Below are 26,331 nucleotides of genomic sequence, written 5' to 3'. Positions count from 1 at the left end.
AGAGGAGGGGGGGAAATAAAAATAAACCGGGAATTCAGAAATGGTTTGGAAGCAGCGTTTCATCCCAGTGTCTCTCCGGCAAATTGGTCTCTCATCACCGGAAAAGGGAGACCAACAAACAACCAAGCACAATGGAAATGGTTGACGCAGCCCAAACTCACTAACTGCAGCTAGCCACTGATCTTCACACACATACAAAATGAGAATCCGTCGGGCATACCTAGGACCCGACTTAAAGTGGCTCTTAGTCACTCCAACCTCAACTGAATGGGGAGAAGCACAAGCCACCACACGGTTGGCCCAGCTCCATCCAGTCCAGGGTCCCCTTTTCCTTGGGGTCCAACCAGACGCCTCCAGAAAGCCCTGAAGCAACAGCACTCCCTTCCCGATTGCCCCTGAACACAGACGGATTTGTCTAATCCCCTTTAAAAACCATCTTTGGGGGCTTCCGGACAGATGGCTCCCTGTGCTACATAGCTACTGCTCTTCCGCTGTAAGTTACAAGCAGAATTGCAATGGACTTTCCATAGGTGTGGATGTTAATTTTATTTCTGTGTGTTCTACCCAAAAGAGAGCTGCGTGGTCAGACCTTCCTTCCTTCCTTCCTTCCTTCCTTCCTTCCTTCCTTCCTTCCTTCCTTCCTTCCTTCCTTCCTTCCTTCCTTCCTCTCTTTCTCTCTCCTTCCTTTCATTTTTCTGTTCTTTCTTTCTGTCAACTTTAAAACCAGCTCATTTATTTAAGTGACATCAAGTTCTTGCATATGTGCATATGGTGTTAATTCCACACAGGGTGAGGAGATGGGGACTGTAGCTGCAAACAGGGAAAATAAGGAGGAGGAGGAGAATTTCTTCCAGGGCAGGGAAAAGGGAAAGAACTTGAGGGGGGGGGACACCCACTCTATCTTCCTTCTCTGCCTGCTTTAGCAGAGTGAGCCAGCAACAATCAGCTTCTAGGGTCTCAGAAGCTGTCACTGCTGAGAGGTGCAGTTCTTTGTACTAACCAAGAGTTTTCAGGCTCTTGGTTCCCGCAAAAAGTGTAGTATCGCTCAGAGATGTCAATTTCTATAGTGTTTTTCAGAGAGGCCTTTCAAGCACCCTCTTGCTAGTCATGTTACTGCTAATCTCTGTTCATGCGCTGAATGGGGAAGAGAGACCCTCGCCATGTGCGCGAGCATCTTGGCCAATGGAGATTCACACTTCAAGCTTGTTAAAAATAACATCTACTTTGAAACTTCACGGGTGATTCCCATTGCGTAAAATGTGGTTTTCCCTCTACCAGCTGTGTATCAAAGTAGCTTAAGTTAGAAGACAAAAGTGTCTCCTAACTTTCCAGTGAATTTCAACATGCCTTGGAGCTCAATGGAATAGCTGGGCAGGAGTCCTGGGGCCGGTGGGACACTTAAAAACAGCAGAGTGGGCAGGAAAGAGCAGACTTTTAAAACCGACTAAGTGCCCCGTTTTACGCTCTTAAAAGCTGCTTAGAGACTCTTTATGTAGCAAGCGACCACTAAACTGAATTAGCAATATTATTATTTAATAATAATAATATTAAATAATAGGATTGCAGAATTGTAAAGTTGGAAGGGATCCCCCAACGATCATCTAGTCCAACCCTCTGCGTGCAGGAATCACAGCTGACGAATCCCTGGCAGATGGCATTCCAGCCTGTTTAGAAACCTCCAAGGACAGAGAGTCTGGGTCCTCCCTTCTGCAGCAGCAGAGAACAAGCTTGCTCCATCTTCTGTGTGACGGCCCCTCAAGGCTCTCATTTCACCAGGCTATCGTATTTGGAGACGGGAAGCAATTGGGCAGAGAGGACTGTCCAGCACGTCCTCCGGCTGCTGCTGCCCTCTGCTGGTGGGAAGGAGAAGTGGCCAATGGCAGAAGTGCTTAGCACCCCTTCCTCGCCCGTTGTTTTCTTGCCCTCCACCCCACTGACAGGGATCCAGGTTCTACCACCAAGCCACTGTCTGGTTACGGTCGCTGTTTTCAGTGGCTTTTTGTCTCGCTGATCTTGCCACCACCATTATGAATTTAACTGAATGTATATACCGCCCTAAGGGACAGCGGGTGGCGCTGTGGTCTAAACCACTGAGCCTAGAGCTTGCCGATCGTTAGGTCGGTGGTTCGAATCCCCGCAACAGGGTGAGCTCCTATTGCTTGGTCCCTGCCAACTTAGCAGTTCAAAAGCATGTCAAAGTGCAAGTAGATAACTAGGTACCACTCTGGTGGGAAGGTAAACGGCATTTCCGTGCGCTGCTCTGGTTCACCAGAATCGGCTTAGTCATGCTGACCACATGACCCAGAAAAGCTGTCTGTGGACAAACATCCACCCTCGGCCAGTAAAGCGAGATGAGCGCCGCAACCCCAGAGTTGGCCACGACTAGACCTAACTGTCAGGGGTCCTCTACTCTATACAGTGCTACCTCGGGTTAAGAACTTAATTCGTTCCGGAGGTCCGTTCTTAACCTGAAACTATTCTTAACCTGAAGCACCACTTTAGCTAACGGGGCCTCCTGCTGACTCCGCGTTGCCGGAGCACGATTTCTGTTCTTATCCTGAAGCAAAGTTCTTAACCTGAGGTACTATTTCTGGGTTAGCAGAGTCTGTAACCTGAAGCGTCTGTAACTCAAGGTACCACTGTATACCACCTTATACCCAGAGGTCTCAGGGTGGTTCACAGAATAAAATCGAAGTATAAAACCGCAAAATACAGAATCAAAACAACCCAATAAACCACCCCCACATGGACCTTGGCCTGCCCTCTCTCTCTCTGCGTATGGAGAGTCAGCTGCTTCCACTGACCTGCTCGGAGCACAGCTGGTTCATGCCTTGCACCTGCAGCTGGCTCATGGGCATCTGCCCACCCATTGGGTTCATATTCTGGACGTTGGCGTTCCCGCCGGCCATGGAGACAGTGATGCTCATGTTGTTGTACATTCCCTGCTGGGCTGGCGGAGGCTGGGTCTGCCCAGCTTGGCCAAAGACGCTGCAGACCAAAGAAGGAGAGAGAGAGAAAGAGAGAGAGGTTGTTATGCACAGAGCAACTTGCCAGATTTTCAGGGGTGCCAATTTTCTGTGTGCCCCTTGCCCCCCCCAAATCTTTCCTGGGTCCCAGAACTTTTAAAGCGTGGGAGTTAAGCCTATGGAGGCGTACGCTCTGCACCTTCGGGCCTGGCTTACTTGTTACTCCCCAGGGGTCCTTGCTGCCAGGTCTTCATATCGGGCGACTGGTACCCAGGCGTTGGCGGAGCCGACTGGAGCATGGGGCTCTGAGAAGGAGGGATCTGCGGCGACATCAAGGGGCTGCTGGGGCTGAGCGACGGGGCAAATGCCGCCTCCCCTTGCTGGTTCATTCCTGGGGAAAGAAGAGAACGACAATCCTCAGCATGAACCTACATGAACCCCGAAGGACCCAGAACACCATCTGTTTAGAGATCCCTACTTAAGGACTGGTGCCACAGACCTTCCTCCCCATACCCTGCTGTCTTTGCCAGCTGTTAAGGAAGGGAGAGATGTGAGAGGCCGGGAAATCCACCTCCACGTTCCTACCTGGCGCCTGCTGACCTCGAGGCCTGCATTTTGTTCAGTTGGAAATATTAATTTATGTTGTTGCCATTTTGCTCATTTACCTTATGACAGAATTGCTGGGTTGCTTATGGGTCCTGTTTATATGACTCTTGGTAATTTTTGTATACTATTTCTGCACCCCACCCCCTGTTTATTTTTACTACCATATTTTTCGCTCTATAAGTCACACTTTTCCCCTCCTAAAAAGTAAGGGGAGATGTGTGTGCATCTTACGGAGCGAATGCAGGCTGTGCAGCTATCCCAGAAGCCAGAACAGCAAGAGGGATTGCTGCTTCTGGGATTCAGAATTTTTTTTTTCTTGTTTTTCCTCCTCTAAAAACTAGGTGCGTCTAATGGTCTGGTGCGTCTTATAGAGCGAAAAATACGGTACTTTGTTCCCTGCTCTTGGATTGAAAACACTGAATGAAAAGCAAGCTATGAAGACTATAAGTAAGCAAATAAGATGCCGTCTAAGCTGCCAAGCAGTTGCAAGACTTTATCTCCAGGGAGAAAGACTGGGAATCCTGCAAAATCTGAGTTGGGATTCAGACACAGGGTAGTTCCAGCGACCCCCAATTTCCTGCCTTACAGGTGAAACTCGAAAAATTAGAATATCGTGGAAAAGTTCATTTATTTCAGTACTCAACTTAAAAGGTGAAACTAATATATGAGATAGACTCATGACATGCAAAGCGAGATATGTCAAGCCTTTATTTGTTATAATTGTGATGATCATGGCATACAGCTGATGAAAACCCCAAATTAACAATCTCAGAAAATTAAAATATTAAATGAAATCAGCAAAACAAGGACTGCAAATAGAATTACTGAAATAAATGAACTTTTCCATGATATTCTAATTTTTTGAGTTTCACCTGTACTTGACAGGTGGCCTGACAGGCCTTGGCCATCAGTAGATGTCATGGATGAGTTTGTGTCAGGCCTTATCTTGAAGGCAGGGGAGCCTAGAAAGCGGGAAGTAAAAGGCTAACTGCTTACAAGCAGCTGAAGAGCATGCTTGTTTCTGCCACATCCACACCACGCCTTAGAATCACACGACTTCCCCCAAAGAATCATGGGAACCGTAGTTTACCCCTCACAGGGCTACCATTCGTAGCTCCCTCAAGAAACTACACTTCCCATGATTCTTTGGTGCTTCAAATGTCTGGGGTAGATGTGACTAGTTGAAAGGCAAATCCATTTTCACACACTACCTAGCAGCCCTAGGGACCTTGAGGCTCATATTTCATTAAACTGGAAATACAAATTTAGGTTGTTGCGATTCTGCTTGTTCACCTTATGTTATAATTGCTTGGTTGCTTATCGGCCCCGTTCATGCAATTTTTGTAATATTTCTGCATTGTCTTCCCTCTGTTTCTTTTTATTACTTCGTTTTCTGCTCTGGGTTTGAAGACACTCCACGAAGAGTGTGCTACAAAGACTGCAAAGAAATAAAGGGCTGCTGGCCCATTCCTTTCGGCTTACTCTCATCTCACACCAAACAGGCGTTGCGGGATTTTTGAAGCACAGAAAACCTTGCAAAAGTGTGGAAGAAGGTCCAGGGTTATAAAGACTAGGACTAGCCGCCTGAGAAACAGTTTCTATCCAAATGCGATTTTGGTTTTAAACGCAGTGTAAGGTAGTCTCTATGGGAGTATATCGTATTTAAAAATGGGGTATCAAAGTTTTTAGGGGGCTAACCAGGTTGGGATAGCTGGGATAGCAGGCTTGTTGGTTTTTGAATGTCTTATGTAGATTTTTCAATTTTGTTGTTCTGTATGAGACAATGACAATAAAGATTATTGTATCATATCGTATCTGACTAGACAAAGCAGGGAGGACCACACAAGGCCCTCTTAAACCTTCCCAGCCTTCTAAATTGTCTGCCTCCAGCCGGAGGCGGAACAGTCCATAAGGAGAGATGCAAACCCTCATTTTCTGCCCAGAAGTTGGAGAGGAAAAAGTGTTAAGTAGCCAGACTACCATTAGCTTTGGCAAAGCCCTTGCCTCACCCCTCTCTCTCTCTCTAAGGCACAATGGAGCAGAATCCCACCCCCCTTCAGCAGGCCCAGCCCGGGACGCACCTGTTCCCGAATACTGGAAGATGTTCTGCTGCATCTGAGGGTTCATGCCAGGGCCGAACTGCCCTCCTCCGACTCCTGCCATAATCCCCCGGTTCACCATGCTGTTGCGACCGGCCAGCGCCGCCTCGGGGTTGGACGCCAGCTGGGAGAAAGGGCTGGTGGAGGTCGGGGGGTTTCCTGGGCTCGTACCGTAGTTGGGGGGGAAGGGGAACTGCTGGGGGGGAGCCTGGGGGAGGCGCCCGGCCCCCAGCGGCACGGGGACCCCGGCCGAGGGGGGGAGGTTGCCCGCGAAGCTCTGCTGCTGCCTCATCAGCATGGCTCGTTGCTGCATCAGCTGCCTCTGGCGGTGCTGCTGGCTGTAGAGTTCCCTCTGGCGCTGGGCCAGCATCTGGGCGTTCAGGGGCGGCTGAGGAGGACAAGGAGGAAGAGATAAAAAGGTTAGGGGACGAGGAAGGTGGCACAGAGAGAGGCAAGCGAACAGAGGTGCTTTTTAAATGAAACCTCCAGATTTGAAAAAAAGAGTTGTTAGAGAACAAACAAAATTACCCCCGCTCCAATGTACAGTGCGTTACTTCCGGGTTTCTTTTTTTTTATTTTTATAAATATTTATTCAAGATTTTCTTAATACAATAAAGAAAAAACAAACAAAATAACATATACTTTAACAATAATCATGCTTTCTTCACTTCTTTGGACTTCCTCACATCTCTTGTTCCTGCGTTCCAAATTTTCAAACTTTACCCAGCAATTTATCACCTTATTTCAATTCTTATCTTATAATTTTCCAATATTGTATCCCTAATTTTGGATAATTTAACCCAAACCTTAAAAACTTAATTTTAACATAATATTTATCCAAAATTTATCTTTTCTCATATTTACATTTATCTTCATCTTCCTTTTAACTAGCTTGTTGGTGCCCTGTTGTTAATAATCTTACATCTCTCTTAACATTCATACAATTTACAATATTTGTGTAAATAGTCCTTAAATTTCTTCCAGTCCTCCTCCACAGCCTCTTCTCCCAGGTCTCGGATTCTGCCAGTCATTTCTGCTAACTCCATGTAGTCTATCAGTTGCATCTGCCATTCTTCCAGCGTGGGCAAATCTTGGGTTTTCCAGTACTTGGCGACAAGTATCCTTGCTGCTGTTGTTGCATACATAAAAAATGTTCGGTCCTTCTTTAACGGCCTCTGGCCGACAATGCCCAAAAGAAAGGCCTCTGGTTTCTTAAGAAAGGTATACTTAAATACCTTTTTCAACTCATTATATATCATTTCCCAGAAAGCCTTAACTCTAGGGCAGGTCCACCAGAGGTGAAAGAACGTTCCTTCAGTTTCTTTACATTTCCAACATTTATTATCAGACAAATGGTATATTTTTGCAAGCTTGACTGGGGTCATGTACCACCGCGTTACTTCCGGGTTTCGCTGCTCGCGCATGCGCAGACACTCAAAATGATGTCACATACATGCGCGGAAGTGCCGAATCGCGACCCGCGCACATGCAGACGCGGGTTACATTCGCTTCTGGATGCGAACGGGGCTCCGGAATGGATCCCGTTTGCATCCAGAGGTACCACTGTACAAACTAATTCTAGAATGCTATGCAGAAGATGAACAGGTTAAATCAGTAATAATACACTGGGGCGAGAGATTTCGGGTATAACATGCAACTTACAGCATGGGAGAAGTTACGGAACTGGGATTTAAAATTCACAGCATGTTACACGCTGAAAGAAAACCGTATGAAAATGATGTACCGTTGGTATTTAACTCTCAGTAAATTAACACAAATGTATAAAACTGGGTCAAATATATGTTGGAAATGTAAGGAAAAAGAAGGAACCTTTTATCGTATGTCGTGGACATGTAAGGCAGGAAAAGAATTATGGGTGATGATATATAATGAACTGAAAAAAATGTTTAAAGTAACATTTCCTAAAAAACCTGAAGCCTTAGGAATTTTAGGTGCCGAAATCCCAAGAGAGCAGAAAAGACTATTTATGTACACAGCCACGGCCATGTGGATGCTACTAGCCCAGAGATGGAAAGAATATAAAGTCCCTACCAGAGAAGAATGGCAGATCAAGTTGATGGACTATGTTGAAATGGCAAAAATGACCAGAGAAATCAGGAAGACCAAAACTTTAATAAGGAATGGGGAAAATTTTAATAATTTATCTTAAAAACCCTGTAAACAGTTAAAACTATTAGCAGGACTGGAATAACACTTGTAGTTTAATGGTGAATTTTGGACATAATAGAGATGTAAAAGATTTGGATTATTATAAAAGATGCAGGAGGAAATGACTACCAATAGGACCCACAAAGGGCAGGAGGGAAGTCCAGGAGATTCTTTGGAATCTTGTATTTATGTTGTATGTTGGCTAAGGTAAAGGTAAAGGGACCCCTGACTATTAGGTCCAGTCGCGGACGACTCTGGGGTTGCGGCGCTCATCTCGCTTTACTGGCCGTGAGCAAATATTCCTGCTCTCTGTTGTTGTGCTTGGTGCAGCTGCTGGCTTGGGGAAAAAAGTGTGGAGATACACCGGCTGCCTCTCCTGCTCCTACCAGCGGCTTGCTCGCCTCGAAGAACAGCTGCCGCTTGTCTCTATGACTATGTATACTCGTTCCTTTACAACCCTATGCCTTATAGCCCACAAGCTTATCCCTCCCCCCACCAGGCCACTTGGAAACTCAACCCAACTCCTTTCTGTTCCCTCTTGCCCAGCTCAATGAGACTCTCCACATTTTGCAAGCAAGAACTGCCTAAGAACGTCGGAAGAGCCCTTGGGGTGGTTTAAAAGAGGACTGGAGAAATTCATGGGGGGCAGAAGTGCTTCTGAATGCTGGTTGCTGGAAACCGAAGGGGGGGGGGAATGTCCTCGTTCTGCTCCCTTGTTTCCTTTGGCCTGATCCAGCAGGCTGTTTCTATGTTCTTATCACCTCTCCTAGCACCTTCCTCTCTTGGGAGCAACCAGAACCCCAAACATGGGAGCAGGTATTTACGGAATTCACTGATGCTTCCTGTCTGATGTCCGATTCCTTTCCTAAGAGTTCCTGGCAACACATGTGCTGTTTCCACTGCTGGTGCTACACTTAGTCGATATATCCAGAGTTGACCACTCTGAACCAATTGGAAGCCAAGCTGTTTTTAAAATGATCTATTGGGGTATCCCTCCATCAAGCGTACTGATTCAAGAGGGGTGGTCACTGGGTGAAGACGTGATCACTAGCATAAGCCATTGGTGATCGTTCTTGTGCAGAAGTCACAAAACCTTAGAGAAACCTGGTTGCTGATTTGACTACTGGGCCAAAGTTCCATGTGCTACTATCAGTATATTAACAACTTGGGGCCAGTTTACCTATGAGACCACCTTACCCTAATTGTGCCCACTTGATCGCTTTGAACAGGCAAACTGGTCCTGTTGCAAGCGCCACATAACACCTGTCCCCCATTTCTAGGAACTCAATCTTCGAGAGTGGCAGAACCTACACTTTGGAACTCCCTGCCTCTTGATATCAGTCAGTTGCCTCCACTTTTGGTGCCGGATAAAAACATTTCTGTTCAGGCAAGCTTACCCAGATGTCTAGAAGGACGATGTGAGTTGTAATCTGCTTTTAATCTTCTTTTAACTTTTCAAATGTTTTAATTTTTATGAAATAAATTACTAGAATAAACAAGGCAGAAAGCAAAGCCCACCCTTTTCCAGATTAAACAGTGTGTGTGTGTGTGTGTGTGTGTGTGTGTAGTTCCAGCCCCGCCACTGGTTGGTGCCAAGCTCTACAAATACAGGACCTCAGGTGTGCTGGCCCCTTGTGACCACAAAGGCATCGCTTACCTGTGGCGCCATCTGCTGTTGCATTCCTGTCCTCATGCCGATGCCGCCTGCAGAGTTCACCGCAAACTGGTTCAGGATAGCCTGCCGATTTTGGTGTATCAGCTACAGAGAAGGCAAGAAGGGAGAGCTCAGGGCGTGACAGGCTGCTGTTTGGGCACAGCTGCCCTTTGGCTAACAACACTTGCTGCAAAAGAGCCTCCAGGAGAGGTTTGGAGAAAGAAAACCTCGGGGGGGGGGGGAGGGGGAAACCTTGCACACATAAAACGCTCCCTTTCCCTCCACATCTATTGCTCTGGTGTTCTGGACCCAGGAAGGGCCACCAGGAGGGCTGCTTGCATGTTAAGAGAAAGCCCAGTGACGAAAGCAGCTGTGCAAGATAAGGGAGGGAGAAATGTAGCCGTGCCTGGACCAAATCTTGCAGGGAGCCTTTGGCAGCTGGACAGAGCATCCACTTCCCCAAAATGGCCCCGAGGTCCTTAAAATACAGCACAATTGAACATTGTGCGCATTTAAATAGCACGGTTTCAACCCTACGCAACTGAAGGCAGGCTGGCTGAAATTGTGTGAGTTTGACGACAACAACAATAACAAACAATAAATGCAAGCAATGTGGAGAACTTGAAATCTCTTTCTGTGCTGTGTCCCCTTGGGGGTTTCCTGGTGGGGAAAGAGCTTTTAAACTTCCTGGCTTTCTTGGGGCAGGGGGAAGGCATGCGCGTGAGCATGCTGGTTGTGGGGTGCTCTGGAGGGACCTCGCGCAAGTACCCCTAGGCTTCTGGAGGAAATAATAATAATTTATTATTTATATGCCACCCATCTGGCTGGGTTTCCCCAGCAACTCTGGGCGGCTCCCAACAGAATATTAATTATAATAATAATGAAAAGCGACAAAACATTGAGCATTTCCCTAAACAGGGCTGCCTTCAGATGTCTTCTAAAAGTCAGATAGTTGTTTATCTCTTTGACATCTGCTGGGAGGGTGTTCCACAGGGCGGGTGCCACCACCGAGAAGGCCCTCTGCCTGGTTCCCTGTAACCTCGCTTCTCACAGGGAGGGAACCACTAGAAGCCCTTGGAGCTGGGCCTCAATGTCTGTGCTGAACGATGGAGGTGGAGACTCTCACTGGGGCATAATCTCCCCCTTTTCCCTTCTAGCCACAGGGAGGTTCCAAGGAGTTTGCTTCCATGTGACTTTTGTGTACGCCTGGAACCCTTGGAACCGAACCCAGAACCCACGTGCGAGATGCAACCGTGCTGCGATCATCGGTGCCCTTCAGCGACACGGAGGCCTACCAGCCAAGTAGGGCACGGCTTCAGCCTGCCCCGAAGGCCACGGGGCTCTGGCAAGCAAAGGGACCGGCCGCACTGGGTGGGAGCTCACCTGCTGCTGCCCCTGAAGCCGCTGCTGCAGCTGCAGTCGCAGCTGGTTGGGTGCTGTCGGAGGCCTGCTGAGCGCCTGCCGCGGCTGCATGCCCATGTTGGTGGGGTAGGCCCCACGGGGCGGCGGCACCTGGACCGGCATCGACCCAAAGGACTGCTTCTGCCGGACCATGCCGGGGAAAGGGCCGGGGAGGTTGGTGGTGGGGGAAGCGGAGGGGTAAGCTTGTGGGTACATGCCCGGCTTCTGGTCCATCATGAGAGGCGGCGGCGGTGGCGTGGCTTGCTGGGGCTGGAACCTCTCCGTCAGCGCTTCCAGGCCGCCTCCCTGCTCAGAGAATGAAACAAAAGCGTGAGGCCACCGTGAGTTCCGACATGGTTCCAAACATATGCAGCACTTCATGCGACTTTAAGGGCTGCTTCTGTGTTGCCCAGCTGCAAACCCGGGCGAGTCACCGGCAAAGTGGAAACTTTGGCCAGGGAGCGGCATCCCTTCTCAACTCTGCAGGGCAGAAGTGTCCACAGAACTTTTCACCCAGAGCACTTTTAGGTGCATACACAAAACACCTAGGTGTATTTTTTATTAGTTTTAATAGTAGTGTACAATGTGGCTTTCAATTGCTTACGACTAGAAGAAATAATCCAGTGACAGGTTTCCACTGGCAGGAGAGGTTTTGATTTTGGCTGACTTCTGACATCTGAACCACAAAGGGAGAAAAATGGCGGGAGCATCTGAATATGGAAAGATAAACTGCAGGGGTGGTGGCTGTGGGGGGGGGGGGACACAGTTCTGTGCCCTTTTCACACATGCTCCTTTTATTGTTGAGGCGAGACCCTCCCCTCTCACCCTCCCCTCCTACTTAGGCTCTTTTCATGCCACACTTTCTTGGGAATGCGTTCTGCATCTAGCAAAAGTTCTGAAACCCTGAAAGGTGTGTTCTGATGGGGACAGGGAGAGATCTTCTGCTGCGCCTGGAAGTCCTCAACATTCATTGTTTTCCACTCCTCTTTTAAGGCAGTTTTGCATCAGGACTACGTAGAGTCGTAGAATCATAGAGTTGGAAGAGACCACAAGGGCCATCGAGTCCAACCCCCTGCCAAGCAGGAAACCCCATCAGAGCACTCCTGACATATGGTTGTCAAGCCTCTGCTTAAAGACCTCCAAAGAAGGAGACTCCACCACATTCCTTGGCAGCAAATTCCACTGTCGAACAGCTCTTACTGTCAGGAAGTTCTTCCTAATGTTTAGGTTGAATCTTCTTTCTTGTAGTTTGGAACCATTGCTCCGTGTCCGCTTCTCTGGAGCAGCAGAAAACAACCTTTCTCCCTCCTCTATGTGACATCCTTTGATATATTTGAACATGGCTATCATATCACCCCTTAACCTCCTCTTCTCCAGGCTAAACGTGCCCAGCTCCCTTAGCCGTTCCTCATAAGGCATCGTTTCCAGGCCTTTGACCATTTTGGTTGCCCTCCTCTGGACACATTCCAGTTTGTCAGTGTCCTTCTTGAACTGTGGTGCCCAGAGTTCCCAGCCTTTATTGGTGGGCACAGCCTCAAGCTGTGATGCTGAATGGGTAGGTTGTAATAAAACCAACCAGAAGCTGATGCACTAGATGAAATCATCAAATAACACCTGTAGAGTTTCCATCTTTGTAGAATCTTACTTGTGGAAGCAGCACCTCAGAGTTTAAGGGCTTATACATACTTAGATGTCCTTCACTTTAAAGCTCTGTGCCATAGTGCCTCCCCCCCCCCCCCGCTTTTCTTTTTTTGTTCCAGAGCTTTCCCAGTGCAAACTCGCTCTTTAAAGCTCAATCAGAGCAAATAGTCATCTGTGGAAAACCCAAATTGTCATTTGCTCCGATTGAGCACTAAAGAGCAAGTGTGCACTGGGAAAGCTCAGGGCAAAGAAAACACACAACAACAACCACCACCAACAACAACAACGCACAGAGCTTTTTAGCGTGGACCTCTGCTTGGAAAGAGTGGGGCAACAGTTAAGTGTGGATATGCCCTAAATCATTGGGAGAAAGAAGGGAAGAGTGGATACCTTTAGGAACGCCTCTGTAACAGAGAGGCTATGGTGCATTAGGAGAGGCTTTTGACTCCAGCTTTTACAGGGTTAGGGGCTCATGGGCGACTCCTGTTCTTTGCTACTTTTCAAGCAAGCGCTCCACCCCCACCCCCTGGGCAGGAACTCTGGATGCTGGAGCGCCTTCTGAAGGAGCAAACAGGAGCAGGCCCCGGGGCTCAGACACCTAAGAGGCAGCTTGCTACCTGGACCAGTTTGTCGATGCCAAGCGCTCGGTCCAGCTCTGCCAGCTCGTTCTCGTCTTTGCCGCTCAGGAAGGACACCAGCTGCTCGAGAAGAGCCTTCTCGTCGTTTCGCCCCTCCGGGGTGGTGGGAGGGCACAGGAGCTCATCGAGCTGAGAAGTGATGCAATGGCTGTAGGGGTGCAAACGAGGAAGGTGACGCAATCGAAAGGCACTCGGTTGTCTATAAGAAAAACCAGTTTACTTTGATATGGGCCCATCTGCTAATGCAGATGGTTACAAGGGGAAAACCATCCGTGCGCTCTTATGTATAAAGTTAGTTTGCGGTTTCCAAAAATCTGGGGGCAACTTTCACCCCCTCCCATCCCCGCAAAGACCAATGAACCCTATCCACCAATGTTTGTGTAGTATTCCGATGAATGCAATACAACTAAGGTTGGGCTGGAGGATCCACCTGCCTGGCTCTGCAGTTGATATCTGTTAGAAGCCAGCCAAATGTCTCTGGCAGCTCACAAGCGAGGCATGAAGACAGTGGGCTCGCCCCCAGCACCACTTAAGCAGAAGCATCTCCTCCTCCATGAATCTGCCCCATCCTTCTTTGAAGTCACCTTGGCTATTTTGTCCTCTGAGAGGAGCCAACGAGGATGACCTTGCTCCAGTATAGGCTGGTTCGTTAGACTAGAACTGGGAACTTTCCTATCCACCTTATGTTTCCTACAATGAATGACTTTGCTATTTTCCTTACCTACAAGCATCTCTGTGTGTGTGTGCTTGTGTGCGCGATTGCAACAAGGAAAAGTTTGCTCTCTAACCAAGATTCAACCCCTTAATGTTGCCTTACTCTGCACACTAAAACAGTTTGGACAGGTAATCTGAACCCAGTAATTGGACAGACTTGAACTCTGGTCCCCCAGAGACTCGACTAGTACTCTAACCACTACACCAGCGGTTCTCAACCTGTGGGTCCCCAGATGTTGTTGGACTACAACTCCCATCATCCCCGAGCTCTGGCCTTGCTAGCTAGGGGTGATGGGAGTTGTAGTCCAACAACATCTGGGGACCCACAGGTTGAGAACTGCTGCACTACACAGTACTGACTGCTTCCTGAGTCCATGTTGCCAGCCCCTGGTCATTGCGCCCCTTGCAGTTTACATTCTCCATGAAGTGCCCAGCTGGTTCCCAGTGCCATGATAAGAACAACAGCTTCTAAGAACTGGGGACGGCTTGGGGGATAAGAGCTAGTAGGAAGCAGAACCCTACTCCTCCTTCTCTCGCTCGTGCCCCCACTCCCTCCCTGCGATCTATTTCCAATCTCAGAGTTGTGTGGGCGTGTAATAATCCTGATGATGGGGCTAACTGAAGTCAAAGGGGTGACGTCACCAGCAGCAAGGACATCACGATCACTGGAAAGAGTCAGGAAGCCAGAGGGCGCCCCCGCCATGACAAGAGTTTCTGAGGAGTCAGGAAGTCTACACAGTTTGCTCCAGATGAGCACCACATGTAAATCACAGGGTGGGGATATCCAGCCTAAGCCCAGGGTTGCCAATGCACATGGTTGATGGCACGAGAAGAAAGAATGGGGAAGACAGGGATAGAGCAGCAGAAACTTAGAACTGGTCCATAAAAAGGCATCGCTTCTGCCTTCTCCCCCGCTACAGTTCCACAGCTAATATTCACTACCGACTCTTGAAAAGTGGAGAATGAAACTTATGGACTACGCAGAATTGGACAAAATGACTGGGAAAATCAGATATCAGAGGGATCACAAATTCATCGAGGACTGGGGAAAGTTTACGGATTATCTGAAAAACGTATGTGATGAACAGACAACGCTAGTGGGTTTTAAAGAGGTTCTGTGATAGTTTAAGGTGTATTGTAAAAAAAAGAAACAGAGATGAAAGGATAATAATAATTGGCAATATTATATATAGAAAATACGTGAAGATAGGAAAAATGGATGATTGATGGAGGAACTGGTGGAAGTTCAAAAACTGGAAATTTGAAAATATGGTTGTGTGGACTAATTTGTAAAGAAAAACTTAATAAAAATTTATTTTTTTAAAAAAATATTCTGCACCAAGGTGCACTGATCCTGTTCTATAGGACTGTCTGTCTGCAAAGTGTGCAGCAAATGGCACAGGGATCTCCCACCAAGGAGATTCAGAGGCTGCAAATGGTGAGGCACAAAAACCAAGCTCGGTGATTGGTTCAGATGGAAGAAGACAACAACCATGAAACCTGGGCTTGTGGCTGAGCGTACACTCAATGTGGAACCAGAGACGGTTCTGGCCAGTGTGGTGTAGTGGTTAAGAGCGGTAGTCTCTAATCTGGGGAACTGGGTTTGTGTCTCCGCTCCTCCACATGCAGCTGCTGGGTGACTTTGGACCAGTCACACTTCTCTGAAGTCTCTCAGCCCCACTCACCTCACAGAGTGGTTTGTTGTGGGGGAGGAAGGGAAAGGAGAATGTTAGCTGCTTTGAGACTCCTTAAAGGGAGTGAAAGGCGGGATATCAAATCCAAACTCTTCTTCTGGCCTTTTAACAGCATTGTACCTGCATGAGGTGCTTGTTTTCTGTATTCACACTTTGAATTTTTAAAATATACACTTGAATAAAGACGTTTGATGGAAACCAGCTCTAAATAAGGAGCAGGAAATGTATAACCAGGTTGAACAGAAAGGGTGAAGTCCGGAGGGTGGAAACGCAAGAAGGGGCCTTTTCTGTGGTGGCCCCCCTTTGGGAAATGCTCTCCCCAGGGAGGTTTGCCTGGTACCTTCATTATGTATGTGCAGGTGCCAGGCGAAAACACTCCTCTTCCACCAGGCCTTTGGCTGATTCATATTCTACAGCCTTTTAAAATGTATCTGTGGGAAGGGGGGGGGGTTATTGTTCTGCTGTTTTGCTTTACTTATTTACTTGTTTTTATCCTGTATTTTATTCTGTGAATTGCCCTGAGATCTTATGATGAAGAGCTGTACATAAATCTAAAAAAAGAAAGAAAAAGAAATGCTAAGGGTGAAGGGAAAAAAACCTCTTGCATTTCCAGCAATCCGAAGTAGGAGCAAGGCCAGGGTATTATTCATGCGGATGGATGCAAGCTGGAGGATGGTCTGGAACACAAAAAGGAGACCTAGACTGTTCTCTTCAGTCTGAATTTGTACACACAACGGCGTGACGGCTGCTTGAGAGGCAACTCGGCACATGGCTCCAGCATGTGTTGTGGAGGTGTAGAGAAAACTGACAGATTTGCACAATGATTATTTGGCCAGAAGGCTCCATAAACCAGCTTCTGCCGTGTGGGCACTGATGCTTGTTTGTGTGTATCAGAACCTAAATTTTCAGGTGAAAGTCCCCTGGTGGTTCAGGATCCTATATTTTTTTCCAGATTCCCAGAGAGGACGTCTGGTGAGACGTGCAAGAAAAGCTGAGTTAGAAGCACAGAGAGTCACACGCAAGGAAGGCGTCAGGGGCAGCGCTGTGGAAATGCCAGCGTGTTGTGGGCGTGAAGAACGTGGCACCTGAGCTCTTTTCAGCTTTCCCTGGGGGGGGGAAGGGTGGGAAAGCACATTTCAAGTTCTTATAGGCGCTTCTGCACGAAGCAACTGGCAGGTTTCGCCGCTACAGGCTTAGTAGTAGCTTTTGAAAATTGCTGTTGTCTAGTCCAGTGTTTCCCAACCTTGGGCCTCCAGCTGTTTTTGAACTACAATTCCCATCATCCCTGACCACTGGTCTTGCTAGCTAGGGATGATGGGAGTTGTAGGCCAAAAACATCTGGAGGCACAAGGTTGGGAAACACTGGTCTAGTCGTTTCCGCCTCTTCGTGACCCCCTGGACCAGAGCACGCCAAGCACTGTCTTCCACTGCCTCCTGCAGTTTGGTCAAATTCATGTTCGTAGCTTCGAGAACACTGTCCAACCATCTCGTCCTCTGTCGTCCCCTTCTCCTTGTACCCTCCATCTTTCCCAACATCAGGGTCTTTTCCAGGGAGTCTTCTCTTCTCATGAGGTGGCCAAAGTCTTGGAGCCTCAGCTTCAGGATCTGTCCTTCCAATGAGCACTCAGGGCTGATTTCCTTCAGAATAGATAGGTTTGATCTTCTTGCAGTCCATGGGACTCTCAAGAGTCTCCTCCAGCACCAGAATTCAAAAGCATCAATTCTTTGGCGATCAGCCTTCTTTATGGTCCAGCTCTCACTTCCATAGCTTTAACTATACGGACCTTTGTTGGCAAGGTGATGTCTCTGGTTTTTAAGATGCTGTCTAGGTTTGTCATTGCTTTTCTCCCAAGAAGCAGGCGTCTTTTAATTTTGTGGCTGCTGTCACCATCTGCAGTGATCATGGAGCCCAAGAAAGTAAAAGTAAAATCTCTCACTGCCTCCATTTCTTCCCCTTCTATTTGCCAGGAGGTGATGGGCCCAGCTTTTGAAAATAGGATCGGGCAAATTCTTGGAGGGAGATTGGTCTATCAACAGATGCCAGTCACAATACCTAAATGGAACAGTCATGTTCAGAGGCAGTCCACACCTGAACAGCTGTTGAAGGAGGGCACACAGTGTGTGTGTGTGTGTGTGTGTGTGTGTGTGTGTGTGTTTGTTGCAGGCTTCATGCCCTGCTCATGGGCTTCCTAGAAGCAACTGGGTGGCTACTTCTGAAAGCAGGAGTGGCGGATTGGACAGAGCCTTGTGTTCTAATTCAGCAGGGCTCCTTTGTATGGCTGTGAAAAACCTGCTTAAGCGGCTGACACCTGCTGAAGGCTCAGAAGCTGAGCAAGGTTTTCACCCAGTGGCCAAGCGTCCTCCTGGCCTTCCATTGTGCCTGACAAATTGGATTAACAAAAACCCAGATTACACAAAGTGGAGCAACAGAATTCTGCTTTTTTTTTGCAAGTGTAAAATATCAGTTTGTTTTTAGCGGAGTGGACTTGGACCTAATCATGGAGGTGACATGGAGGCCAATGCTTGAAGGTCTGCTCCCCAGGCCCCAGCCCCCAATAGCTGACCCCCCACATAATGCAAGCAATGGCACGTGACTGCGAGAAGAAAGAGGCTAGGAAAGGAAATGGTCCAAGAGGCCTGAAGCTGCAGAGCCAAGCTGTGTGGTGAGGATGAGACCTGCTCCAGATGCACAAGGGAAGCCTGGGCTATTCAGACAGGTTTATGCATTGATATTTTATGACCCACTCTATCCTATGGGACGCGGGTGGCGTTGTGGGTTAAACCACTGAGCTTAGGACTTGCCGATCAGAAGGTCGGCGGTTCAAATCCCCGCGACGGAGTGAGCTCCTGTTGCTTGGTCCCTGTTCCTGCCCACCTAGCAGTTTGAAAGCACGTCAAAGTGCATGTAGATAAATAGGTACCACTCTGGCGGGAAGGTAAATGGCGTTTCCGTGCGCCGCTCTAGTTCGCCAGAAGCGGCTTACTCATGCTGGCCACATGACCCAGAAGCTGTACACCAGCTCCCTCGCCAATAAAGCGAGATGAGCGCCGCAACCCCAGTCGGCCACGACTGGACCTAACGGTTAGGGGGTCCCTTTACCTTTTATCCTATGGGATCATGGTGAAGGGCAGTTATTTAAGGACACATCCTAAACAACCCTGTCTTAGAGGTGTCCCCCACCAAGGCAATGGAAGCTACTGAAGTAAAAGAGACCACCAAACAGTAAGGAAATTAGACACTGCACTTTACAAAAGAAAGGGAAGTTAACTATGGAGAAAGCAGTTTCATTCCCCCCCCACCTACTCACATTTCCTCGCCTCGGTTAACAACCCCTCATAACGCAGAATAACCAGCTTGTTCCCTCCCCTAAGCCGAAGTCTAGGGGGCAAATATAGAGGGAAAACCCCCCACAAGACTTCCTATAGCTGCTGCAGCTGGTGCTCAGAACGCCCTGCTGTGGGGGCTCCTTGCAGGAGATCTTCAGAGAAGAAGGAAGGGAGCAGTTGTTGTTGTCGTCCCCCCGCCTCTGCCCCCCCCCCAGCCCAGTCCTGCTCAGCACAGATCTTGCAGCAAGCCCCAATCACAGCCCTCTGGGGAAAGCTTGGCTAAGAACAAAGGGGATTGTGATGAACTCTGTGCATTGAGCTCCTTCTCAGCTTCAAGGCAGCTCGCCAAGAGCAGAACCGGGGCGCCGGGCCAGGAACCTGAAACTGGATCCTTTCCCGCTCAAGAGAGCTAATGGACTGGGGCTCCCTCCTGGTTGCCCCCGAGCTCCTCTCTGCTCCAAAACAGTTTTATGTTCCTTGTTAAGGGGACGGGAGAGAGGGTGCCTGGCGGGAAGGGGGAGAGGGAGGAGAAGGAGGTTTCTGTCCTGAAAATCCTGCCTTCCCAAGACAGCATGCAGTTTGCTCCCTGCTCCAATCCCCCTTTCCCACTGCAGTGAGAAAAATGGTTGTTTCCATATCCAAGGACAAGGACCGCGGCAGAGGGGTGTTGTGTGTTGGCATGGGCAGTAGCTGCAAGCTGAGAAGCCAGTGTGGTGCGCTGTCTCTCAATTCAAGCAGAACATTAACTTACAGAAGCAATAGCTTTGGGGCTAAGAAATGCTCTGGCTTAGCCGTTTTGTTCATGCTTGGACTGGTGGTTTATCTCCCCCAGGCAAACTGGAAACGGGAAGTCAAGATGACCAGATCGAGATCATATATCCTAGTTTGTTTGGGGAGAGGGGGAGAGATAGACTGCCAGGCCAGGTCTGGAGGGTTTGCCCACATTTCCGCTTGCCTTATGCCTAGAAAAGGAAGAATTTGAGCCGTTTCCCTCTTGCCCTGCATCTTTTCCTAGGGCTAAATCGGAGCAAACATCTATCTGGAGAAAACCTGAAATGCCGTTTGCTCCAACTGAGTACTAAAAAGTGCTTTTCCCCAGGGGGAAGTGTGAGGAAGCCTTCAGCCAGACCAGAGCTGAGCTCCAGTTAGCATTGCAGCAGCAAGACTGTGGAAGGAGCACAAATCTTTCTCCCAGTTTCTGGCCAGGATCTGAATCTGTTTTTATATTTATAGCTTTTTTTATATATATATAAAAATCATGTTAATAATATGCAATTGTTTCTAGCCGCTTTTATGTATGATACTGTTTTATGTGTGCCATTATACTGGAAATTGTTTCAAGATGCCTCGCGAGAAGCGATTAACAGATGAAACGAAATGAAAAACTCCTGCGGATATTGCGCATGGATATTTGCCTCCAAAGCTGGTCCCAGGATGGCCAGCTGCATGTTGACATCTGCCCATAAACCCTGCCTGAAATCTCCAACAAGCAACAGGAGGATGGCGGCAGTGAAACCCCTATACTTACTCGTCCGGTTTGCTCATAGGTCCCCGATTAATGGAGGTCATGGGGTTGTCCGCCCACGGGATCTGCTCCCCGATTGTTGGCTGACCAAACTGATGATCTGTGACTCCCAGTTCCAGCTCAGGCAATCCTGGAGGGAGGAGAGAAGAGAAGAGAAGTTAAATGGCAGGATCCCACCCTGTCCTGGTCGGAAACTTCAGCTGGTGCAGAATTCAGCGGCCAGGTTGCTCACCGGAGCAAGATGGTTTGAGCATATTACACCGATCCTGGTCCAACTATACTGGCTACCGATTAGTTTCTGGGCCCGATTCAAAGTGCTGGTTTTGACCTATAAAGCCTTAAATGGCTCGGGATCGCAAAGAGAACAACCACCACCAGACTTTTAGAAGACATCTGAAGGTAGCCCTGTTTAGGGAAGCTTATAATGTTTGATGGATTACTGTATTTTTATATTTTGTTGGAAGCCGCCCAGAGTGGCTGGGGAAGCCCAGCTAGATGGGTGGGGTATAAATAAATTATCATCATCATCATATACCTCAAGGACCGCCTCTTCCGATATGAACCTACCCGGAGCTGAGATCATCTTCTGATGACCTCCTTCATGTGCCTCTTCCACGAGAGGTCAGGAGGGTGGCAGCACGAGAGCGGGGCCTTCTCTGCGGTGGCTCCCTGTCTGTGGAATACTCTCCCCAAGGAAGTCCACCTGGCGCCTTCACTATACACCCTTTAGGCACCAGGCAAAAACGTTCCTTTTCAACCAGGCCTTTGCCTGAGTTGATCTACATCCTATACTCTTATTTAAAAAATGCTGGCTCTTTTGGTGTTTTTTAAATTGGTTTGTTGGTTTTGTTTTGATTTTATGTATTTGATATTCTATGTGAACCGTCTTGAGACCTTCAGGTATAGGGCGTTGTAGAAATTAAATAAATAAATAAATAAATAAATATGATGATGATAATAATATAGGGGGACTAAAAGAGAGGGTGGGAGGACATCAAGGATGGTGGTGGCTGAGGCTAATTAGAAGGGGAAGCCAGTTTAGCACATCAATAATAATAATAATAATAATAATAATAATAATAATAATAATAATAATAATAATATTTACACCCCACCCTTCCTGGCTCAGAAAACCGGTCTCAGGGTGGCTAACAACAAATTTAAAACACTTAACAGCATAAAATACAGTATAAAACGTGAATAACAATAAATTCAGAATTCAAAAATCAATTTAAGGGGGGAAATCCATCCAATAAACATTAGATGGTCACCAGGGCTAGCTGGCTGAATTGGTCCTACTTGGGCCAGCGAGGAGGCCAGGGGAGAATTAGTTGTGGGATCCCAGAGCGGGTAATCATCATAAAAAGGGGAGGGGGAGGGAGGGAAGGAAGGGGAATAAAAGATCAGGCTAAGTTCAAATTGAAAGCCAGGTAGAATAGCTCTGTCTTACAAGCCCGATGGAAGGAGGTTAAATCCTGCAAGGCCCTGGTCTCATGGGACAGAGCGTTCCACCAGGTCGGAGCCACCACTGAGAAGGCCCTGGCCCTGGTGGAGGATAGTCTGACTTCCTCAGGGCCCGGGACCTCTAAACGATGGTTATTCATGGACCTTAAGGTCCTTTGCGGGGCAGACCAGGAGAGGCGGTCCCATAAATACGAGGGTCCTAAGCCATCTAGGTGTCCAGGTCAAGGCGAGGGGCAACGCAATGGGAAATGTCCTGCTCAGCCGGCAGAGCTGCATTAAGAATGGCAGAACCATCTGGGAGTCAGAAGGCATGTTCTCCTGAACTCCAGGAGAGGGCTGGACAGGGACTGCAGGCATGGCCAACTCCATTGCCACAAGGGCAGGAGCTGCCAAAGCCCAGCGGGCACAGGAGGGACCTGCTGGTCACAATATGCCAGTCTTCAGCTTCCCTGGTATGCCGATCTGATGCACTGGGCCCATAAAGGCCGCACGGCTGGAGGCGCTCCCTGTTGTCGTTATTATTATCATGTATTAATTAAATTTGTACGCCGCCCTTCGTCTGTAGATCTCGGGATTAAATTTACGGCATGCAATGCCCTAAGAGAGAATATTATGAAAATGATGTACAGGTGGTACATGACCCCAGTCAAGCTTGCAAAAATTTATCATTTGCCCGATAACAAATGCTGGAAATGTATAGAAACTGAAGGTACATTCTTTCTCCTTTGGTGGACGTGCCCAAGGATTAAGGCTTTCTGGGAGATGATCTATAATGAATTGAAGAAGGTACTTACCGTATTTTTCGCCCTATAGGACGCACTTTTTCCCCTCCAAAAATGAAGGGGAAATGCGTGTGCGTCCTATGGGGCGAATGCAGGCTTTCGCTGAAGCCTGGAGAGCGAGAGGGGTCCGTGCGCACCGACCCCTCTCGCTCTCCAGGCTTCAGGAGAGCCGCAGCGCCAGTGCCACAAGGTCGGGGGACAGCGGGGAGGCGGAACGCCGCCATCCCGCTGTCTCCCGATGTGGTTTGGAGGCTGATGGCGGGGAGACGCGTGCTTCTCCCGGCCGCCAGCCCCGCAAGCTCCGGGGACAGCTGGGAGGCGCAGCGCGTCCTCCCTCTGTCCCCGGACCTGATCTGCAGGCGGGCGACGGGGAGAAGAGCGCTTCTCCCCGCTGCCTGCCCTGCAAGCTCCGGGGACAGCTGGGAGGCGCAGCGCGTCCTCCCTCTGTCCCCGGACCTGATCTGCAGGCGGGCGACGGGGAGAAGAGCGCTTCTCCCCGCTGCCTGCCCCGCAAGCTCCGGGGACAGCTGGGAGGCGCAGCGCGTCCTCCCTCTGTCCCCGGACCTGATCTGCAGGCGGGCGATGGGGAGAAGAGCGCTTCTCCCCGCTGCCTGCCCCGCAAGCTCCGGGGACAGCTGGGAGGCGCAGCGCGTCCTCCCTCTGTCCCCGGACCTGATCTGCAGGCGGGCGACGGGGAGAAGAGCGCTTCTCCCCGCTGCCTGCCCCGCAAGCTCCGGGGACAGCTGGGAGGCCCAGCGCGTCCTCCCTCTGTCCCCGGACCTGATCTGCAGGCGGGCGACGGGGAGAAGAGCGCTTCTCCCCGCTGCCTGCCCCCGCAAGCTCCGGGGACAGCTGGGAGGCGCAGCGCGTCCTCCCTTTGTCCCCAGACCTGATCTGCAGGCGGGCGGCGGGGAGAAGAGCGCTTCTCCCCGCTGCCTGCCCCACAGGCTCCAGGGACAGTTGGGAGGCGCAGTGTGTCCTCCCTCTGTCCCCGGACCTGATCTGCAGGCGGGCGACGGGGAGAAGAGCGCTTCTCCCCGCTGCCGGCCCCACAAGCGCCTGGGGGGAAATAAATTTTTTTTCTTTATTTCCCCCCCAAAAAACTTGGTGCGTCCTATGGGCCGGTGCGTCCTATGGGGCGAAAAATACGGTAAGTACACTTTCCCTAAGAAACCAGAGGCCTTTCTCCTGGGCATAGTTGACCAATTGGTGTCAAAGAAGGATAGAACTTTCTTTATGTACGCTACAGCAGCAGCAAGAACACTCATCGCAAAGCATTGGAAGACACAAGACCTACCCACTCTGGAAGAATGGCAGACGCAAGTAATGGACTACATGGAAATGGCGGAAATGACTGGCAGAATCCGAGACCAGGGAGAAGAGTTGGTGGAAGAAGATTGGAGGAAATTTAAAACTTATTTACAGAAACATTGTAAAATTTTTGAATGTTGATGACATTGAAATGAACTGAAGGGGTTCTAGCAACAAGGTTAAAAATAAGATTGGATTGATAATAGATAAATTAATGGATATGAATTTGCTGAATTAATTTTCAAAAGGGATACAAAAAAGGGAGATGTGAGGAAGTGAGGAAAATAAGTGAATCAAAGATGAGAAATTAAAAAGAGGGATTTTTGTTTTTTCTTTTTAGTGTGTTTTTTATAAGTGTTTGTATTTTTTGTATTCTGTAATTCTATATTTTTGTGTATGTTTTTTCTTTTTTCTGCTTGTTGTTAATCCTAAAACTTAATAAAATATTATTTTTTAAAAAAATAGATCTCAGGGCGGTTCATGGCACACACACACAAAAAAGAGACAAAACACACAAAATACATAATAAAAGCAAGAGCAAAACAAATAGGTTTTGAACCAAATGCTCCTGCAGTAGAAGCCCCAGCCAAAATGCTTCCTTAAGCCTTCCAAGGAATGGAAACAGGTAGCTGGGGAGTGAAATAACCAACCAAAGGATGTAAAATATATATATATATTTAACATGTTACATGTTGCCTGTTATGTGTATTGTCTGTTAAGTGTATGTGAGTCTGTTCCTTGTGTCTCTGTCATTTCACAAAATGTTTAAGTGCTTTGTGTTTAAAACTGGCCACGACATCCACAGACTGCCTTTCTTAAGTGTGCATAGTTTAAAAATGCAAGCTTGCTTCAAATTTTAGTTTAAAGAAACCATGTTGGACCTGATCAACTTAAACATGGCATGTTTTAACACTGGGAGCCGCCCAGAGTGTCTGGGGAAACTCAGCCAGATGGGCGGGATATAAATAATAAATAATAAATTATTGTTATTGAAATGACAAAACCAGGAAAGTGTGTGTGTGTGTGTGTGTGTGTGTGTGTGAGAGAGAGAGAGAGAGAGAGAGAGAGAGAGAGAGAGAGAAGTTGAGATACACATCAGTGCATCAGGAGGTGTGTTGACATTGAAAAATGAGAAATCTGTGAGCAAGACTTACTGTATATTCCTTTTTAAAGGGCCTCATTTTAAACTGAAGTGTTTTCACACACACACACACACACACACACACAAACATGTACGTACGTTTAAGGAATAATATTTCCAAGACTAACTGGGGCTAATGAGGCTGCCAACGTAAAAGCTTTATTATTTTAAAATTGAATTCAATTTGTGTTCTTCAGCCACACGCCCGGTGTAAGAAGTTGAAAAGGCAGCGCCACAAGAGACATCGTTTCAAATCCCCGCAAGGGGGGGATGAGCCAATCAGAAGCAATGTTGCAAATGCTCAAAAACTTCCACCCGGGATGGCAAATCCTCTTCTTAATTATGGGCCAAAGTGATGGGGTGTTTATTATGTGTGAGATAAGAGAGTAGAGGCGGGGGTTGCCAAAGGCACTGAAAGGTCTACGTTGGTTGCCCAAAGCAGAAAATCTAAACCACTGGTGTTCCCTCCAACATTTCTACAATGAAAATCAGGACGTCCTATTCCATAATAATAAAAATACAATTATTATTATTGCACCCTGCCCATCTGTCTGGATTGTCCAGCGACTCTGGGTGGCTTCCAACATATATATAAAAAACATAACAAAACATTAAAACATTTCAAAACTGCCTTCAGATGTCTTCTAAATGTTGTAGGGTTACTCATCTCATTGACTTGGGGGTTGCCCTAGTTCCCAAAGTGGGTGGTAGCACCTTCACCTCCACAGGGGCAAGGGGGAAGGTGTATATAAGGGGTTTCTGCGATGGGAGCATATTCACCCAGTGCTTTTCCAGCTGCACTGGCTTCTGGTGGAGTACAGGGTCAGATTTAAGGTGCTGCTTTTGACCTTTAAAGCCTTTCACGGCCTAGGACCCTCGTACCTACGGGACCGCCTCTCCTGGTATGCCCCACGGAGAGCCTCAAGGTCCATAAACAGCAACACCCTAGTGGTCCCGGGCCCTAAGAAAGTTAGATTAGCTTCAACCAGAGGCAGGGCCTTTTCAGCACTGGCCCCAGCCTGGTGGAACGCTCTGCCTCATGAGACCAGGGCCCTGCAGGATCTGCTTTCTTTCCGCAGGGCCTGCAAGACAGAGTTGTTCCGCCTGGCCTTTGGCTTGGAGCCAATTTGATTCCCTCCCCCTCTTTCTTTTTCTTTCTCTCCCTGCGATGAGGCTGCATTTTAATATTTTAATGTTTC

The 26,331-nt window shown here is 48.3% G+C and overlaps 1 protein-coding gene across 6 annotated transcripts in view; it reads right to left on the bottom strand.

The window, feature by feature from the left end:
• NCOA1 (nuclear receptor coactivator 1) overlaps window positions 1-26,331 on the bottom strand; it is a 307,488-nt gene that overhangs the window by 5,344 nt on the left and 275,813 nt on the right. For all 6 annotated transcript variants that reach the window (XR_014166236.1, XM_081903665.1, XM_081903669.1 and 3 more), the window contains 7 exons: window positions 20,438-20,564; window positions 13,154-13,322; window positions 10,878-11,201; window positions 9,498-9,599; window positions 5,654-6,059; window positions 3,183-3,357; window positions 2,805-2,988 (listed from right to left, as the gene is read on the bottom strand). Coding sequence is in view for 5 of the 6 variants with exons in the window: in XM_081903665.1 (XP_081759791.1) it covers window positions 2,805-2,988; window positions 3,183-3,357; window positions 5,654-6,059; window positions 9,498-9,599; window positions 10,878-11,201; window positions 13,154-13,322; window positions 20,438-20,564 (1,487 nt within the window). In the remaining variant the exon portion in view is untranslated. The remainder of the gene's footprint in view (window positions 1-2,804; window positions 2,989-3,182; window positions 3,358-5,653; window positions 6,060-9,497; window positions 9,600-10,877; window positions 11,202-13,153; window positions 13,323-20,437; window positions 20,565-26,331) is intronic.

The sequence above is a fragment of the Podarcis melisellensis genome (assembly GCF_964234715.1).
Source record: "Podarcis melisellensis genome assembly, chromosome: 3".
Lineage (NCBI taxonomy): Eukaryota > Metazoa > Chordata > Lepidosauria > Squamata > Lacertidae > Podarcis > Podarcis melisellensis.
Note: the sequence above shows the minus strand (reverse complement) of the source record. Positions and strands in the feature narration are given on the sequence as shown.